Source organism: Mirounga angustirostris, unplaced genomic scaffold (genome assembly GCF_029215605.1).
Source record: "Mirounga angustirostris isolate CCGP_5_RB_7025 unplaced genomic scaffold, mMirAng1.0.hap1 SCAF_10, whole genome shotgun sequence".
Taxonomy (NCBI): Eukaryota; Metazoa; Chordata; class Mammalia; order Carnivora; family Phocidae; genus Mirounga; species Mirounga angustirostris.
Window position 1 is genome coordinate 122,559,052 of NW_026991718.1, and position 19,092 is coordinate 122,578,143.

Here is a 19,092-nt window from a genome sequence, read left to right on the forward strand (position 1 = left end):
TCGCCACAGGGGGTCTCAGAAGCACCTCACACTTGGTTAAGAGCAAAACCAGACTCCCAGCTCTCCTCCCGTATGTGCTCCTCCAGCCAGCTTCAGCTTCTGATGTGGAGTCCTTAATTGCAGTTTTTCTCTCACACCCTGTATCCAATCCATCAGCAAATCCCCTCAGCTGTACCTCTAAACTAGTTCCAGAATACATCTTTTCCTCTGCACTGCCAAGCGTCCAAGCCACCAAAGCCCATTGCCCGATTTACTGCAGTGACCTCCCAACCGCCTCCTTGCCTCCCCTTCTCCTGCTCCCCTCAGTCCACACAGAACAGCCAGTGCCCTTGGTAAAGGCCAGTCTGATAGGCCTCGCCTCTCCTCCAACCCCCCCCAAATGGCCCCTTACCTTAGTCAGGAATCACAGCCCTTAAAATGGCCTGCAAGGCCCTCCATGATCTGCCCCCTGCCCCACGCTTCCGTGGCCTCGCCTGCTTCAAGCTGCATTGACATCTTTGCTGGGTCTCAGCTCAAATGTCACCGACCTCATCACAGAAGCTTCTCTGACCACCCAAATAAAAGAACCACCCTGTCCCCAGCCCCAGCCCTTACGATATTGGAATCCTCCTCTTTCCATTGAGTACAAGGATGTCATTCTGCTTGCTGTTCTATTCCCAGCACCTAGTATGGTTGCGGGCACTCCAGGTGTATTTGCTGAATAAATGGATGAATGAATGTTCTATGAATAGTTAATAAAGGCACATGTCAGGATGCTACTTTTCAAAACATCAGAGTAAAATTTCTCAATCCATAATCTGAATCCATCACCCAGGGTGCATTCAAGAAAGATAAATTGCACTCACAAAAGGTCAAATGTTCCAGTGAGGGACATTCATATTAAAGTTGGCCCAACTGGGTCTGAGCAGAGTAACTTTTAGCTTCAAGATTCATGTTTTGAGATTTTGACTGAGATGTAAATACTTAAAACTTATTCCCATGGATCTGGAATGCTTAGCTTCCACCCAAGTTTGGATTTCTTCAACAGGGTACTCAGCCATTGGAACTTTGTCCCGACACCCCTGCTCATGACAACTTTTGTTTGAAAGGAAGGCGCATCTTACTTCATTCTCTGATGACTGTTCTGTTAGCATACAGATTTAAGTAAATAACCAGACTACAGGACTTAAAAGTAAAAAAGGACTTAAAAGACTGAGGAACCATCTTCATTCAAGTACCACACTAAGCCCGAATTGCTCCACTCTCGCCAGTACAAAAGGTGAAGCAAGACACTAGTTGTGGAGATGAGGGGGTGGGTGGTAGGTGCCTTTACAGTAGAAATTCTAATGGCCTACTCAGTGGTTCTTAAAGTGTGGTCTGGGATCTACGCTTTCAGGGTATCTGTGAGGTCAAAGCGACTTTTGTGATATTAACGTATTAACTGCCTTTTTCATGCTCATTCCCCCACAAGTGTACAGAATTTTCTAGAGGTCACACGACACACAATGTTCACAAGAGGTTGAATGCAGAAGCAGGTATGAGAACTAGTTGTCTTCTATTAAGGCAAACATTAAAGAAATTTGCAAAACTGTAAAACGCCACTCTTTTCACTAAAATATTTTGTTAATTTTTCAATTAAAAATGTTAACATGTAATAAAATAATTTTTAAATCAAGTAATACACATTTTAAAATTTTGTTTTAATTTCTAATATGGCAAATATTTGTAAGTATAATCCACAAAAACAAAAGCTTTGGCATCCTTAATTTGTAAATGAGTTGAGACCAAAAGGTTTCACAACTGTTGCCTTAGGTATATGCAATAGCATTCCTTCTGGTAGCATTATTAAGAAATCTCTCCGCTGGGGCACCTGGGTGGCTCAGTCGTTAAGCGTCTGCTTTCGGCTCAGGTCATGATCCCAGGGTCCTGGGATCAAGCCCCGCATCAGGCTCCCTGCTCGGCGGGAAGCCTGCTTCTCCCTGTCCCACTCCCCCTGCTTGTGTTCCTGCTCTCGCTATTTCTGTCAAATAAATAAAATCTTTACAAAAAAAAAAAAGAAATCTCTCCACTTCCAGTGTTGTGATGGCAAGGTGTTGTGCCCCCTTGCTCAAACCACAACCCGCAGATGTCACTAAATCCACACTACACTAGTAACTAGCAGAGATCTCCCACTACTTATGTTCAGGGCTTTTCCCGGGAATACCCTTCCCACCTCTCCCAAGTACAAATCACATTACGTGGGAAGCCCAGACCCCACTGTCATGAACCAACTCCAGTAAGTGGGATGTTTTAGTAGAGAATTAAAGCTTATTTTGTCATCTAAATAAAAGTTAAACTTTCTGTTAACATGACATTAACACGGTGGGACAAGTTTTCACTGAATTTGATGGGAACACTTAGGATGATGGTCTGAATTGAAATACGTTACGTGGTCTGTGTAAAACTCACTCTGGAGCCACCTGAAAAAGACCGGGATTTGTCCTCCAGCTGAAACAGAGGAGAGATTTTTTTTTTCCTCCACCACACTTTGGAGGGAATTTTTGGATGGCCAACCAGAAATGCAAGATACAGCATGTATAAAATTCTGTGTTGGGTTGGCTGGGGCGGGAGGGCAGTGCAGAGATACTATCCATCCAGAACATTTGAAACTGGGGCATGAGATCTACATCACAACGGACTGAAACATGCCACGTGTGTTAAAATGCCACAGATGGAGAAGACGCACGCTGGTTTCAAATATTACACCCCCTCCTTCCAACCAAAGCAGCCCGCTCCTCGCTGCTTCTGACCCGAGAAACTTCACACACCAAGTGCCAGCAGGGGTTTGTTTGGTGATGGTTGATGATTCTTTCAAACAATATAGGGCAGGCCAGCTAGTTTATTCACACTGAATCTAAACCTTCGATTTCTGGCTTAACAATAACATAAGGAACCCTGAAAGACACAATAAGCTTGTGTTAAATCAGAGACGCTTCAAAGCAGTCATAGAACTTCTAAGATTCTGGGCTGGCAACTGCAGCATGACGAATGTTCAGTCCAGTTACAAAACGTTTCATTTTCCCGGGCCAACAAATCTTAAACAGATCTGAAAAATGCCCTGCTTTACAAAGCCTTTTACCATATACCCATCGCTCCCAGTCAAGTAGTTATGGTTTCTTCAACTCCCAGAAACTTTTTCTAAAGAAGAGGGATTTATTTTCCTTTGATCTGCTTGCTTTGGTGCGTATGTAAGAACGCAGAGAGTGAGTTTAAAGAACGAAGATGAACGGAGATGCCAAGAAAAGTTTTTATTGCAAGCACAGTGAGCAGAAGGAGATGTCTTCTCACATAACGTGGCCGCAAGGTCTGCCATTAACTAAATCTCTCTGACAACCCTTCATTGGTTTAAAGCATATTACTTAGCTTCTTGCTATCAGGTGTACATCATTTCTGCCATGTGGGACATTTTCTTGGGAATATACAAGTAATATTCCATGTAGCCTGACAGGTCCTCAATGGTCACATCATCCACATAGACTCGAGCTTGCTCAGAACAGGAGCGGGGGGAGCCAGACAGAGTTCTGGTGTGGAGCGACTGAGAGTAGTCCTCAAGCATGGATCTTCGTTCTGGGGCCAAGGGAGGGACACTCTGCAGGCCTGAAAAGGAATACACTTCCATATCATGCCATCTCTTACACTGGCACTCCTTGCCTATGCATGCACATGGCTTGCCCTGGTTTAGCCTGGAAACGGATCGAAAGTCAGAGAGATCATTGGCCTTGAGACTTGCTTGGGAGACTTGGGTAGCATCAGAGGAGTCTTCCTTCTTACTCTCTGATGGGAGCCTGGGAACCGAAGTTCTCAAAGGCTCAACGACTGCCCCTGTGTGATTAGTATCGAGAGAAGTAGAGCATTCTCCTGCAGTGAACTCTTTAGGGGTGGAAATTCCCAGCCCACTGCTGCTATCAGGGGAGTCAGTCTGGCTTTTGTGCTTGAGCTGGCTGCTGGAAGAAGAAGCTATTGTACTGCAATGTATAAACTTTGGAGGATGAAGGACAGGAGACTTAGAACGTCGACGACGCTGGGTTCTTACTGCTCCTCGTGAAGACTTCCTTGTAGACCTAAGAGGAAAACAGTGCACAAAAAGATGTTGGGACACACAGCTGTCCTAAGCAGATTCTTTGTGATAGCTGGAAATTTACTTCCTCTCCTCTTGAGTCTGAGGTCCTAAGTTTCCCCCAAAGAGATGTGCCTACCTCTGTTTTCAAGCTGCCTAAGTCTGCATCTCAAAAACTTCAACATCTCCTTATTAACAAGCTATAGAAACAGGAGAGGTAAAGGGGAGGTTCTAATTGCATTTCTTGGGCCAAACATTGGGTGCAGAACGTGCCCGCCCCAAACCACTTGATGCTGTAAAGCCCAACTGTTGTGCTCTGTGCTCCGAACATAGCAGCTTCCATACCACTGTTTGTGGCTAATGATGCCAATGGCCACTATGTCATGATGTCATGATTGCCACACAGAGCAGCAGGCTTAAGATTCATTTCTACCACTAGTAACAGCTGACAAATAAATTCAGACTCCCTCAAGTTTTTATGGATATTGGGAATTACAGACGCTCTACATAACTTTTAATAAAACATTTAAATAAATAAAAGAGCTGAGCAAAGGAAATAAGAAAAAGAGAGAGAGACTCAAAACTGCCAAGCAAAACTGAAAACAGAAATAAAAAGAACTTTAAAAACAACAACAACAACTGTATTTGACATTAAATTAAATGGCTGGGCCAAGCAGCAGAATAGAGCTAAGGAAAGAAATCCTGAACTGGAAGATAAATCTGAATTATCTGTAACACAGTTCAGCCAGTTGCAGTCTGTGGGTCCAAACTGGCTGTTTTCATACAGCCCACAGGGACTGCTCCTGGGGGCTAGCACTGTGAGCCTCCCTGTGCCTGCCTTCCTGGCCAGCAGATGTGTCACACCACTGCAGTGGTCCCACGCTGGTCCCATCCACAGGCTGGGGCTCTGCTGTCAGCAACTGCCAGCACCTGAGGGGTGGAATCTCAGTTCAAGAGTCTGGCTTGTGCAGGGCTCTCTGGAGGAAAGAAGGGCACGCTGGCATCTGGGTGCCATTGGGGCACAGGGTAAAACTGACTCCAGTACTGCCACCCACCCCCCCCTCCACCTGGCTAATCATTTCATCCCGAAACCAAGCAACTGAACACAAAATGTGTCCACCGGCCAGAATGGCATGCATCAGGCAAATGGGGCAGGGCAGGAATTTTCTCGCCTATATACATACCTACATAATATCCTTGAATCTCACCTCTTGGCCTCCAAAGCCTAAAATATTTACCATCTGGCCCTTTACAAAAAAGTTTGCCTCCCCCTGACCTAAAAGGTGAGTACAGAGACTTGGAGGAAACTTGGAAAAATGTAAAAGTTAAAAAAATATGTAAAATAGAATAAGAAATCTGGAGTTTCCCAAGGAAAGAATATAGAGCATGGAGGACAAGTGATTTTTGAAGAGATAAGGGCTGATAAATTTTCTGAATTGATGAAAGAGATCTACAGATAGAGGCAGCACCCTGAAACAGGACAAATAAAGAGCAATCCACATCTAGACCCACTGTAGCAAAACTGCAGATTCTCCAAAACCGGAACATCTTAAAAACAGCCAGAGACTAGACAGATTATTCCCAAAAAGAAGAACAGTAAGGGTAGACTTTTCAACATCAATAATGAAGCCAGAAGACAATGAGTATCTTCCAGAGCTATGAGAAAATAACTCAATCTAGAACCAGGACCTCAGGCATATTAAATCAGGTGTATCTTTCAAGAACAAGGATGAAACAAAGACATTTTCAGATAAATCAAAGTATATTTACAATAGAACATGATGTTATACAAGGAGGGGGCATCATTCAAATTCATTCTATGGGGAGTTCTACAAGAGACCCTATTTACTAACAACAGACCTTTGCTAAAGGAATTTCTGAAGAAAGTACTTCAGGAAGAAAGAAAGGCGATGCATCGTATATGGAAGGTCTGAGATGCAAGAATGGTGAGCAAAGAAATTGTAAATGAGATAGACAAACACTGTTTATTTAAATAATGAGCGAGAAAACTAAAATATTGGGCAACTACACATGGAAGTCAGGAGGTCTAAGTAAAAAGATTGTACGGAGGGTTAAAATACCGCTGATGCTTGAACAAGAAGGGTTTGAAGGGCCCGCTTACATGCGTGGATTTTCTACAGTACTTACAAATGTAATTTTTCTTCCCAATTTTCTTAATGTTTTTTCTATCTTATTGTAAGAATACACTATATAATACATAAAACATATAAAATATGTGTTAATTGACTATTTATGGTATCTGTAAGGCTTCTGGTCAACAGTGGGCTACTAGTAGTAAAGTCTGGGGAAGTCAAAAGTTATATATGGATTTTTGACCTGCACAGAGGTTAGCACCCCTAACCCTCGTGTAGTTCAAGGGTCACTGGATTAACTTTTGTCTTTGTTAATAAGCAGTACAGTGGAATTTCAAGGCTAACTACTAAAAGAATAGAAACACAGCATATAATTTCCAAGCCAATAGAAGGAAAAGTGGTGGGGGGCAAAAAAAAACAAACAAACCCATTTCAAACCATTTTTTAAAATGAGGGAGAAGAAGAGGGAAGGTAGGAAGAGTAAAAAAACAAATAACAAACACAAAGAAGTAGGACAAATAGCATAAAGTAAAATGCTAGAAACAAGTCTAAATATATCAATCAATAATCAAAATAAATGTAAATGCACTGAACTCAGTTTAAAAAATTATCAGAATGAATAAAACAAAATAAGCCATATATATTTATGAGACACATCTAAAATTTTAAAACACACAATGGTTGAAAATAAAAGATAAAAAAAAATACAACAGGCAAATACCAACCAAAAGACAACTGGATTAATTATATCAATTTGGAAAAAACAGACTTTAAGACAAGAGCCATTATGAGGAATTAAGAATGTCACTTACATCATTAAAAATATCAATTCATTAGGAAGAAAACAGTCTAAACTGGTATGAACCTAGACTGTATAAACCTAACAAAATGGCTTCAAAATACATAAAATTAAAATATGGAACTTAAAGGGAAAACAAACAAATTCACTCCCATAGGGAAGATTTCAACATACATCTCTCAATTACTGATAGATTGAAAAAAGATTCAAATAATACATTTAAAAGCTTGATTTAAGAGACATAAAAAAACCCAAGAATGATTAGAGAAGACTCAGTCTTCTCAAACACACATAGGACATTTATAAAAACTGTCTATGAACCAAGCCACATAGCAAGTCTCAGCGTATTCTCAATCGAAAAGAATGGCTCATCTCTAATCATTGGGTTTGGGGTTCTGTATCTAACATACTCTTTTCTGGATACTCAGGAAAGTCCAGTAGTAATTTATAAAGTATTGGGATAAAAATCATCTGCAGTAAGAAGCTCTTACCCATGCCAACTGTCTTTAGGTGCACATGAGGTTTTCGGTTTGGTCTCATCTGCTGATGTTCTGACTGATGCTCTGACATTTGTGCCTTCTCCAACAGACAGAGATGCTATGGACCTGAAGAAAACAACGAAGTTTACTGCTTACAGAAAACTGAAAGGAAGAGAACTTACTGCTCTCACCAACTCAAACACAATTTGTATTAATACCTTTCTCTGTCATTTGAGTTTCTCAAAAAATTGCTCACCTTTTAAATTTTCCTCCAAAACCAAATTTAGGGGATCCCTAAAAGCCCATGGTTGCAGAATCATAAGCCAAAGAGTAATTCTGAAGTATGACCAGCAGCAGGATATAAATAGACTTTTAGGCTGTTTATCTGGGGCAGATAAGGTCTTACGTCCACAGAGAACCCTAATGACACTGACCACTTATTTTATGTGGGCAAATCAGAGCCATGAGAACTAAGTTGAGGAGCAAAAACTTCAGGAGACTCATTCTAACTTGAAAATGAGTATTTCTGACAACTAATAAACTTGAAATACTACTGGAAGTTAAATCTTTGCAATTTAAAATTCCAGAAGTAATACAGGTTTCCCAGGAAAGAAGACGAAAAAATTTGAGAGAAAAAATGAACGTCTATAATCTCACAACCCAGAGATTTACAACATTAACATTTTGGTATAAATCCCTCCAGATCTTTTCAATATATACATATACACACACACTGGGCTCCTACTATACATGCTGTGGTATTAGTAACAATCCTTTAGAAAGAAACATTAATCTACTAAGTAAAAGGATGCTCACTGAAATTAATTTAAAATAAAAAGTAACAGGAATAACCTAAATGTCCAGTAGAAAATAGAAAACACTACATTATATTAATGACACATCTATTCAATGGAATATTAGGACTTTATTACAAATTAAGTGTACAAAGAACTTGAATGACACAAGAGAATGCTTATAACTTAACATTAAGAGAAACAGAATGAGATAAACAACTATACATATATTATGATCTCAACTATGTCAAAAAACTGTATGGTGTTAAGTATAGATGGTCTAGATTGTTAATAGCAGGCATGGTAAATTGAGATTTTTACTTCCTTTTTGTTTCTGTGAATTTTTCTATAATAAGCATGTATTATCTTATAATCAGATAAAAAGGATTATGTTGTTTTCTAATAAATAAATAGAGATTTATCCTGATAAGACAAATACCATTGGGAATGGAAACCTGTTGAACAGGATCACGCTAAATTCCTGGCAAGGCTTGGTTAGTTTATGAGTCAGTACCTCAGATGTCCCATTTGTAAATCAGCAACAATATGAAACAACTAGAACCATATGATACATTACACAAGTCTTATTCTGCTTAGTCATGGTAATGACTCACCCCCTCTACTCTTACTCAGTTTTCTCAAATGTTCTCCACTGCTCCTTCCCTTTCTACAATTTTACTCCAAGCAGATCACAGACTATAAAGATGCAATAACTGACCATAGCTTGTATGGTCAGATATTAAATCTTCAAAGGTGTTGTTGTTTTTAATGTTCCAGGTATTTTTAGCGGTATGGAAATAGCTTAATTTTATGTTCCAACTTCTTAAAACACCAGGAAAGAAATCTGTGTATGAAGAGTTACTCATATGAATTTATATACATTAAGGGATTTATATGTATATGTGTGTGTATGTGTATACACATTCCTAGCATTTTCCTGACTAAAAAAATTATTTCTATACCAGAAATCACAAAGGAATGTGACCATAATCTGGAACTATCTATTTCTCTGCTTTGTTTTTATTTCCCAAAATGACTTAAAAATTACTGATCAATTTAAATGGCAAATATGACCATATGAGAAAAGCCACTGCAAGGAGAAGATATTTATTTGTAGTATCATGGAAGCAAATGGGAGCACTATTAACAGTTTCTGTGCAAACCCATTAGTATAAATCTTCTCACCTGGTAGACCAAAAAAAAAAGTACTAGCTATAAACAAACAGCTATAACAACTACTATTTAATTTTTACTATGTGCCAAGTACTGTGTGCAACTCTTCATGTTGTCTTCAAGGTATCATATAAAGGAATGGTTAAGAGCACAGGTTCTGGAGGCAAATTGGGCTCAAATCCTTACTCTACCACTTCTCACCAATGTGACCTTTAGCAAGTGATTTAACTCATCTGTAAACCGGAATAACTATAGTATCTATCTTCTAAGTTGGTAGTGAGAATTAAATAATGTGTATAGATACTTAAGCCAGTGTCTAGGGCATAGAAAGTGAGTAATAAATCTCAGTGATTATTACTTGTTGTGAAGTGTTCTACTCTGAGCTTCTAGGGTTTATTTTCCATTCATGAAAAGAAATATTCCTGTATCTGTCAAAGATTTGAGATTTCTTCTGTCCTGGGGTGAAGAATGGGGATGAAAAGAGTCCTGCACAGAACATTTTGCAAAGGGCGAAATATTAACATGCAGACAGCAGCTGGTCTGCAGGTGCTCTAATTAGTTTGGCTAAAGGGTCCAAGATTATTGATCTCAGTGACAGAACCCTAATGAATAGAGGTTTCCATAGTGATAGACTCAGCAATCAGAGCATATGAAATCGAGAATGTCTGTGGATTTCTATGGAGCCAATTCACTTTTAGGGAAAAAAACACAGTGATTCCCTAGAGATGCATGAGGAAATTCCTGATGGGACACTGCTTGATAATTCTGATTCAAGAGGGAGGTGGGGAACCCTCCTCAAAACTAAGGGATACCAAAACACCCAACTTGGGAGTACAAATGAGTTACTTTTCAAAATTTAACATTAAGAGTTTCTTTTATAAGTAAAATAATGCTGTGCACAATTTGGTAGAATGCCACACTATTAACATTTTAATCTTTTATGAATAATGAGAAATTTTAGAAGAGAATGAGATCTTCTTCAGGGGAAAGGGCTATTTAAATCTAGTAAGCAATTCCCAAATAATATATTACATATTTAATTACCCTGATGCATCCACTCTTAATTTCTTGAAAGCAGTTTGTAGACTCTCCTCTTCCCCATCCTTGGCTTCAGATTTCATTGTGAAAGTTTTTACACTACTATGGATGTTGCCGTTAATACTAAAAAATAAAAATAAAATGAGTAAAGTGAAAACAGGTAGGTTCAAAAGTATACCTTTTGTTAAAATCTATATTCCTGATACTATTACTACTTGTTAGCGGGAAAAAAGCAAATCTCTATTTCTAAAAGAAATTTTCAGTGCAGTTGGGGACTGTAGGTTTTATTTCTTAAGAAAAGACAAATGAAGTGATATAGAAACATGTATTTATTATAACAGATTTTTTTATTGAAGTATAATTGACATGTTATATTAGTTTCAGATGTACAACATAGTGATTCAACAATTCTGTATCTTAATTATTATGATAGAATTTAAACTGTCCAAATACTTGATGCCAATATCCTGTTACACAGCTTTGGAAACTAGATCACCTGAAATCTATGTTTAAGTATACCTTTTAACAGGGTAAAAATTTGTCCACTTGTAGAGGTCTAGAAACCTACAGACAAAATGACCTTTGTACCAAAAATAAAAGGAAAAAGATCAACCTACAACACTCTGATCCTTTAAAATGATACTGAGTATTTGTGTAGTCCAACCCTAACATTTCCCGTTAAGTATAACTTCATGACACATGACAGCATTTCTCTAAAGCAATCCTGACCCAGATATCAATATTCACATAAATATTCATACTCAGATATCAAGATGTTACCATTGTTAAAGCAGGATTACAAATATGTTTCAATGATTACTGATTATTCCACACTCTTACCAATAAGGTTGATACCTTCATTTTTTTAGCTTTTAATTATTATACAAGATAGAAAATAAATGAACTATGCATGCAACTTGAAAAGATAAATAGAACAAACCTTCCCAAAAGAAAAAGGTGGAAAGTAAATATATATAAAAATTATTTTTCTGTAGATGCACCTTTAAATGATCTCCACTTAACCAGTTTGATTAATGAAACTTCTCCATTCTTCCACCTTGGTTTTTATATTTAAACAAAGAAAAGGGAAACAGGGGCCAATTAAAGCAGTAAGAGACACAACAGAGAAGCAGAGAAGTCTGTCAATAAATCCTTTGAAATCTAGTTTCCTGATTGTTTTCACTAAGGTAATAAATTAGTTAACATCAAATCTGAACAAAAAATAAGTCAGTATCTATGAACATATCAGAGGGACTCAGAAAGAAAAAAGGTAAAACAAAAAATAGAAGATGGCGGATTTGGGAAGCAAAGGATTAACTTTACCTTTTCCTTATTTCTAACTTGCTAACCCCATCTAACCCCCTTCCCCCCGCCCCGCCAGGCACTCTCAGAAGGAGCAGTGCCTCTCTGTGGACCCTTCTAACTTCTCTGATTCCTTATCTGCTCATTTTTCAGGGGTGAGTTTGAGGTTATTGTGAGACCTCTAATATTCCAAAGGTCACAGTGTCATAATATGTTTGATATAATGTAATCATATAGTACCAGTGGCAGAATAAGGAAGCAAGGAATTAACACTATTTGTTTGATTTATTTATTTACTTACATGAAGAAGAAGGTATTTTAGGCAGATCTCTCTGGCAAACACTGAAAACAGTCTCCAAAGAATTTAGCTAGCTTTTACTGCAACTTCTTAAATCAAAAAATCTGATCACACTCCCCACATATATCTTGCTGGTTTATTTAACCAGTACATGAACTTGAGGAAACATTATTAATTCCATATTTTGCTGGTTTCTAATGCTTTTGGATTTAGAGGGGGATCCTCCCCCAGATACACATTAATGTCCTATATATCTGGGGGGAGAGGTGAGCAAAGATCACATATCCTAATATTTTTGAAGCTCCACAGCACCTAAAGAGTGCTACTGTAAATTATAAACAAATTCTTCCTGCTGGCAGAACTAAAGTTTGGCTTATAGTTTTCCTCAATTACTTTATGACCAGTCAGTCAAATGCTCAGACTATTTGCCCTTACAGAGTTAAACAATCTGAAGACAGTCTCCCCATCCCTGAAGACCCTACACAAACCCTTTTCCAGGACTCTCTGGAAATCAGTACACATCACATCTAAATATACAGTGCTGAATTCTATAGACAGAAATTCACTCCATCCACAAATATTTACAGAATTCCTACCATGTGCTTTAGCACTAGACTGGATGTTAGGGATAGAAGGATAAACCTGACACATACTAGGGCTGTGAACCCTATTCCTGTAAGACCTGGAGTCTCATTCCTGCCCTAACACTGTGCTAAGAAGCTTTGCACCCAGATATGTAATTTTTAATTATATAGTCCTAACTTAATTGCACTGCAGGTGACCTCTAGATGTTTATACAAACTTAGTTAACATTCTTGTTGACACACCAAAAGATCTATTATTTGAAAACCAAAATAGACCAAAATAAAAACTGGCTATAGACTAAAACTTTAGGAATGAAGTTCTGTCTAAACTATTTTCAGACTTCCAATATTCTGATTATGCACATCTTCCCTCTGTTATATTAACCCAGGGAAAAGGCGAGTCTTAGACATGACCTTAAGAGCTAAATCAGAGCATTTTTGTAAGTAATTACAACAGACTTAATATGCCCCTCTGTATTCCTGGCTTCCCATTCACTCAGATCAAGAGCTGTACAACTAACTCTGGGAAACATATAATTGGTTTGCCCTTTTTCATTAATATTAAATTTGTGGAGACATTTCTTTCCATTTTCACTGCACTGACTTCTTGAAAATGGAACAATTCCCAAAGAGATGAAAGTTTAAAAGCCTATTAGAAGTTACTTTGTATTGTTCTAAGTTAAATCACAAGGGGCAATTTATCTTTGCCTCGGATTTTCCCAACTTTTCAAAAATGACAAGTAAAATTCTACTAAGTTCCTCCATCAAAAGGGCAAATTCCTGGTTTTCTCTGAGTTTCAACGAATAGCATGTGTCACAATCTTATTTATATCTTGTAGTTTTAACCATGACCTCTTTTAACCTCAAGCCTAGATCCAAATTTCCAGGACCCTGAAAAGACCTGAGATCGATCAATAAAGGATCCCCGCGTAAGCGTGTCATCACAATGTTATTTAGAAACTTTCCCAGCCTCCCAGGAAGCGCGGAGTGCGGGAAAGAAAGTCCTGTCCTGCAACCCCCTAAGACACAAACAAGTCTAGGTTGAAACTATCGGCCCCCAGACCAAAACACATTCACATCTCTCTCTACACACTTTCTCACTCCCTACACGCTCGACGTAGAGCTAAAGCACCGCGTTAATTCTATCCCCACCCCCCGAATCTGGATCGGTCGCGATTAAACGAGAAAAGGTCAGAATCGGGGGGCGGGGGGGTTTACTCAGGGAGTGGAGAGCTGTCTAAGGCCCCAGCTCTGCCCGTCCAGGGTCTCCAGCTGGAAGGTGCCTCTGCTGGATGCTCCCCCGGCCAGAATGAGAGGCTGGAGTTGTGCCGATGCAGGAGAAGGCGGGAGCGGAGCCGAAGAGGCAGCCAACGAGGCTGGGGCTCGGAAACAAGAGGGAAAGGGCGGGAAGGGGCAAAGGGCGGCCAAGGAAGGCGAAAAGGGGAAGCAACAGCCGGGCAGGAGCGGGCGGAGGGGCGGGACGCGGCGGGGACCGCGGGGGCGCGGGAACGGAAAAGAGAGCAGAGCCTGGGCCGACCCAGGCCGCGGCTGCCGAGGGGGCGCGGAGAGGCCCAGGCCCGGCCCGGCCCAGGCAGTCAGCGCCGGGGGACGACGCGACGAGAGGCGGGCGAGCCCGGGAGAAGCCGCCCGAGGCCAGGCCGGGCCGGCAGGTCGAAACGCGATGCCACGGCCTATCCCCGTCACGTCAAGGCACTCACCTCCTCGCAGCTGGGGCGCTCCGGGAATCCAGTCCCGTCAGTTCAGATCGTCTCTCCCGGATCGCAGCGCCTGACTGACCCGGATCCAAACCCGCGGAGGGGCCAGCCCGCGCCTCCGAAGTCGCACTGCGCCTGCGTCACTCAGCCACGCGCCCCGCCCCCTGCTCATGCTCCTCCCATCCCAGTGACTCGGCAGCGCGGCAGGCGGTGGCTGCGCAGGCGCGGGGCACCGGCCTTGCCTCTCGAAAGCCCTGTACCCGCCCCTCTCGGAAGCACGTGCGTCTACGTCATTTCCTGTTATTCTCCTCGCTTAGTCCTCGGTCCTCCGTGGGTTCGCTCGGGACCTGCGTTTGGGGCGTGTCCGCTTCCTCTCTGTCAGGTGAGTGAGTAGGGGCTGTTCTTCGCAGTCGCCCCGCCGCCTCACTTCCCAAGGCCTCCCTGGGCCTGGTGCTCGCCCTGGAGTCACCATGGCAACGGAAATTCCGGGGGCCGAGGCCGGGGTGGGGGAATCTTCGCGGCACCGGAGCCCCGCTGAGCTCTTGGCCCGAGTCTCCTTGGTGCGAAGGAACCGGACGGCCTGCACCATCTCCAGAGCTCGGACGCAAGCCCTCGTTTCCTGGCCTGCAGAGACGCGGGGGAGGTTATCAATCACGGCCAGGGCCATGAATGAGGCCAGAATTGGAATGGCTGTAATGCCTCTGTCTGACTTGAGACGGCTGTTTTTACCTGTCCGGGCCACAGTTTCTCCAGCTGTTCAGTGAGGAAGTGGACTGTATCAGCGAATCTCGTTTTTTTTTTTTTTTTCAGGCACGGACTCCTTGGAAAATCTAGTGAGAACTCCACGGAGAAATGCACGTACGCACTAAATTTTGCAAAAAGGCTTATGGGGCAGTTCACCTAACTAGGTGATTTTAAGGGATCTTTCCATTAGTAGGACTCTGACAGTTGCTCAGATGAAAGGCAGAGAAGGGGTGATGTGTGCAGCAGTTGCAAACTCCCCCCCCCCCGCCCCTCCCCGTCACTGGGAATGATTCTGCTGAAGTAGCTGTGCTTCTCCGAGCTTTGTGGAAAAGATAGCTTTCCTTAATTGAAAGAAGAGTTGGCTAGAGTTGGTTCTGGCCCAACACTAGGGTGAGGGTTGTTACCTAAGCCAAAACTGGGCCCTCCCATCCCCACCCCCTGATACTCAGGTATAGTCACCCAACTAGATAGGCTGCTGGAAATAGTTTAGTCTGTCCAGCTTAACTACAGCCAGACCTTGGAATTCCTGACCCATGTCTGGGAGTGGAATCGACATGTCATTGTATAAGGATGTTAAGCATAAAGCATGTAGTGGGCCCTGGGTAAAACATTTTAAGTTCTCCTTGTTCCTGCCAAAGGTTCATTAACTGACAGGGGATGAAAAAAATCTGTTAATTATGAAGTTCCAACATCAAACCTAATAATGCTAATAATAATGGCAGCAATGTGCGTGTTCTCTCATGTAATATTCTTGTGACTTTGTACAGTTTACAGATGAGGATGCCTGGAACTCAGATGTTAGATCCCTTGTTCTAGCTCCCCTTGTCCTGTCACCCAGTGCTAGTAAGTGACTGAGTCAGGATTTAATCTGTCTCAAAAGCCTGTCCATCTACTGCTGCCCATTTCTCAACATCTCTTAGAAAAGAATAAAAAAGAGGAAAATATGGTGCATTTTTTTCTCAGGAGTTCCAAAGTGAGTTGCGTCAAGACTTAAATATGTGTTATTAAGCTGTCATTTGAAAATACTGCTTCAGATAAAATTCTCACATAGTTAAGGGGAAGGACTGTATCTAGATTGGTAACGAATCCCCAAAGCCTAACAATTCCTGGAGGCTAGTAGGTACTAAATACAGTTCTGGTGAATTCTTCATTCTACCTTACTTCCTTCCATTATGGCATTAAATACTAACAACCAAAAAATTTTTAAGTGCTTCATGTAAGCATATCTCCATCATAAAGTCAGATGCTTTCTGAGACTGGCTCATTACTCAGGGAATATTTGGAAGGCGAGAACCTCTGGGGAATACCTCCGAAGTCCGTTAACTCACACCACCTGCTGTGGCCTGAAATTTCAAGTCATCACAGACAGGCCTGGCTCACTGTGTGGTACCTCATGACAGAATGAGATAGAGAAGCTACTTAAAACATGTGATCTGAGGGAACAAAAAGCCAGATATGCCTCCTGTAATAGCAACACAGGGTCTTCCCAGTCATGGAAAAAGCCCCGAACTTATGTGCAGACTTTCTGTATTTAGGAAATTGGCTAGGTATTAACTTAATGCACGTAGTAATGTCATTTCATCAGAAAACTATGGTAGCTGTAAAATTTCCTTTGGCAGTACTTCCTATTCCATGTATCTTATAACTGATTGAATACAGGACACTTCATTTCATCAAATTATACTGCAGAAACAATCAATATACAAAGGAAGATAACTTTGATTTAAAAAAAATAACTTTGAAGAAGGCAAGTTCAAAACCTTCAAAAAAATTTATTTTCCCAACCATGTGGCTGCCATCCTACCAGCTGGTAATCTGGAATAGTCGTCTTAAGGATTTTAAGCCTCAAAAACATTATTCCTTACCTTGATACAATTTTGAAAATGACTTTGGAGTAGAAGATGGTGATGATAATGATCAACAAGGATTGTCTCATTTAATCTTCATAGCCAACTTGCAAAGCAGTTGCTTTTATTTTGTCCATTTTACAGCTGAGTAAGGATCAGAGCAGTTAGATAACTTATCCAAGGTTACACAGCTTGTAAGTGCCAGAATTGGGATTCAAATCTAGGCCGTCTGACTCTACACTCACCTTGCTGGTCACTGAGTTAGGCCACTTTTCTTAGCCTTTACCCATCTTCCCCTTAACACACCCTAACTAGATCAGGCATCCTTGCTTTCACTGGAAATACACTGGGCTTGAGAAAATGTGCTGCTGAGTGTGTGGCACTCTGTTCCAGCTGCACTTGACTTGCCTGTTCCTGAACTTACCAGGCCCATTTCCCTCAGGCCTTTTGTATTTGATGTTCCCTCTGCTTGGAACGTTGTTTGCCCACACTCTCCTCTTCATTGAAGTCTCTGCTCATATCAGTTCCCCATCAGGGCCTTTCCTGGCTACCCCAGAAGCCCCCTTCATCTGTATCCCTTGAACTGGCTTTATTTTTCATTATAGCACTTACCACTACCTGATCATATATATTCGTTACCACTCCCCTCACTAGAATAGAAGTGAGAACAGAGACTTTGTTTCTTTTGTTTATCACTACTTTTCTCATTGACTCCTAGATGATATTTCCCACAGTTTAGCACTCTGGAAAAAATGGATGTGTCTTATAATTGACAGCTGTGTCCTGGTAGCATGTGTTTTTTCCCTTGATTATACCTACAATAAATGGGGAGTCTTTAAAACAGTGGTGTCTTAGAGTTGATGAAAATACAGTCTATCCCCAGGGCCCAAATTCTTGCCTGGCACAGAGTTGGCATTCAGTAATTACTTGTCAAGTGAAAGCATTGAACGTTCACTATGTGCCAGAAACTATTTAAATATTTTTAATCCCCCACCCTTATCCTGTTATGAATACTTCTGTTATCAAAGCAGTGTGGTAGTGGGGAGTAAATACGTGGTGTCCTTTTGGAAGTCTGGGAGAGGGAAGAGAGCTGCGTCCTGGTCTCTGCCGTGGGACTACAGGGTGTCGGGTTGCCTTGCTTGTCCTCAGTTCCTACTCTTCTTTCCACAGACTCTAGTGAATACCTGCTGCTTGCCCAGTGCTGTGTATAAGTAGAGGCACCAGATGCCCTACGGGCACCCAGAAGGGTTGCCTAGCCCGGTCTGGAGGTGCAGGGGGATGTCTCAGACAAGGCTTCCTGAGGAGGTTCTGTCTAAACTTGAAAGTCAGACATTGACCTGGGAAGTGGGAAAGGACAAGGATGAGACTGGAGAGAGCCCAAGCCAACTCAAGGAGAGAGTCGTGTTAAATAGCTTGCGTTTCATCCATAAGCAAAATAGTGATACACCGATGGACCATTTCTAGCACTCTGGCAGCCTCTTAGAAAGTAGATGAGGAAGAAGGGGAATGTAAGAAAGGTCAGTTTGAAGACATTTGAATTAATGTAAGTGAAGGCCAGAACTGGAACAGTGGCTGAAGGGGGTAAAGACACCTAAGGGGCCACAGCTTCTAAGATTAGCGGGACTTGGCTGGGCATGCTGGTCAGAGATGTCTGGCCTGAGTGAACGAGTGGCCAGTAGGTGGCACCATTCACCAGGGAGGGAAATCCAGGAAGCCAGTGAGTTTGGGGAATTGGGGAGTTTAGTTTTGGGCATCAGGAGTTTGAAGTGCAGGTGATAGCAGGAATCCCATCATGTCATGAAGGGTCTTCATTTTAGAGACCGTGTCAGGGGGTTTATTTTCAGAATCGTGGGGACTGTGGAAGAGAAGAGAAATGACCATTTCATTTTATAACTATTACTCTGGTTAGAGCCTGGATGGCACGGTGATCTGGGCCTGCGTTAGCAGTGATCTAAAGAGCAGGTGGTCATAGGTCTGGAGAGCAGGGTAGCAGGTTGAAAGTTTACTACATTGGGCTTCGGTGAGAGATTAAACGTGAACAGGATGGACAGTGAGCGAATGTGGATCATGAAAATCTGCTTTCTGGTTTGAGCCACTGATTAGGTATTGTTACCTATTTCTAATGTCACCCTACTGAATCCAACAGGCAGC

At 41.6% G+C, this 19,092-nt stretch overlaps 2 protein-coding genes across 5 annotated transcripts in view; one reads left to right on the top strand and one right to left on the bottom strand.

Moving 5' to 3' along the window:
* Positions 1–2,516: 2,516 nt before the first annotated feature.
* On the bottom strand, positions 2,517–14,504 carry OSER1 (oxidative stress responsive serine rich 1). Its single transcript, XM_045885799.3, has 4 exons — positions 14,354–14,504; positions 10,458–10,574; positions 7,459–7,572; positions 2,517–4,079 (listed from the first exon to the last, which is right to left on the bottom strand). Exons 2-4 carry the CDS (start codon positions 10,532–10,534, stop codon positions 3,392–3,394), a joined length of 879 nt encoding a protein of 292 aa, XP_045741755.1. The 5' UTR covers positions 10,535–10,574; positions 14,354–14,504; the 3' UTR covers positions 2,517–3,391.
* Positions 14,505–14,579: 75 nt separating this feature from the next.
* Positions 14,580–19,092, top strand: part of GDAP1L1 (ganglioside induced differentiation associated protein 1 like 1) — a 47,997-nt gene continuing 43,484 nt past the window's right edge. For 3 of the 4 annotated variants that reach the window (XR_010405857.1, XM_054510107.2, XM_045885796.3), the window contains exons 1-2: positions 14,594–14,732; positions 15,161–15,208. Coding sequence is in view for 1 of the 4 variants with exons in the window: in XM_045885796.3 (XP_045741752.1) it covers positions 15,203–15,208 (6 nt within the window). In the remaining 3 variants the exon portion in view is untranslated. Of the gene's footprint in view, positions 14,733–15,160; positions 15,209–19,092 lie in introns of all 4 variants that reach the window. The other variant, XR_006792714.3, reaches the window with a different exon arrangement.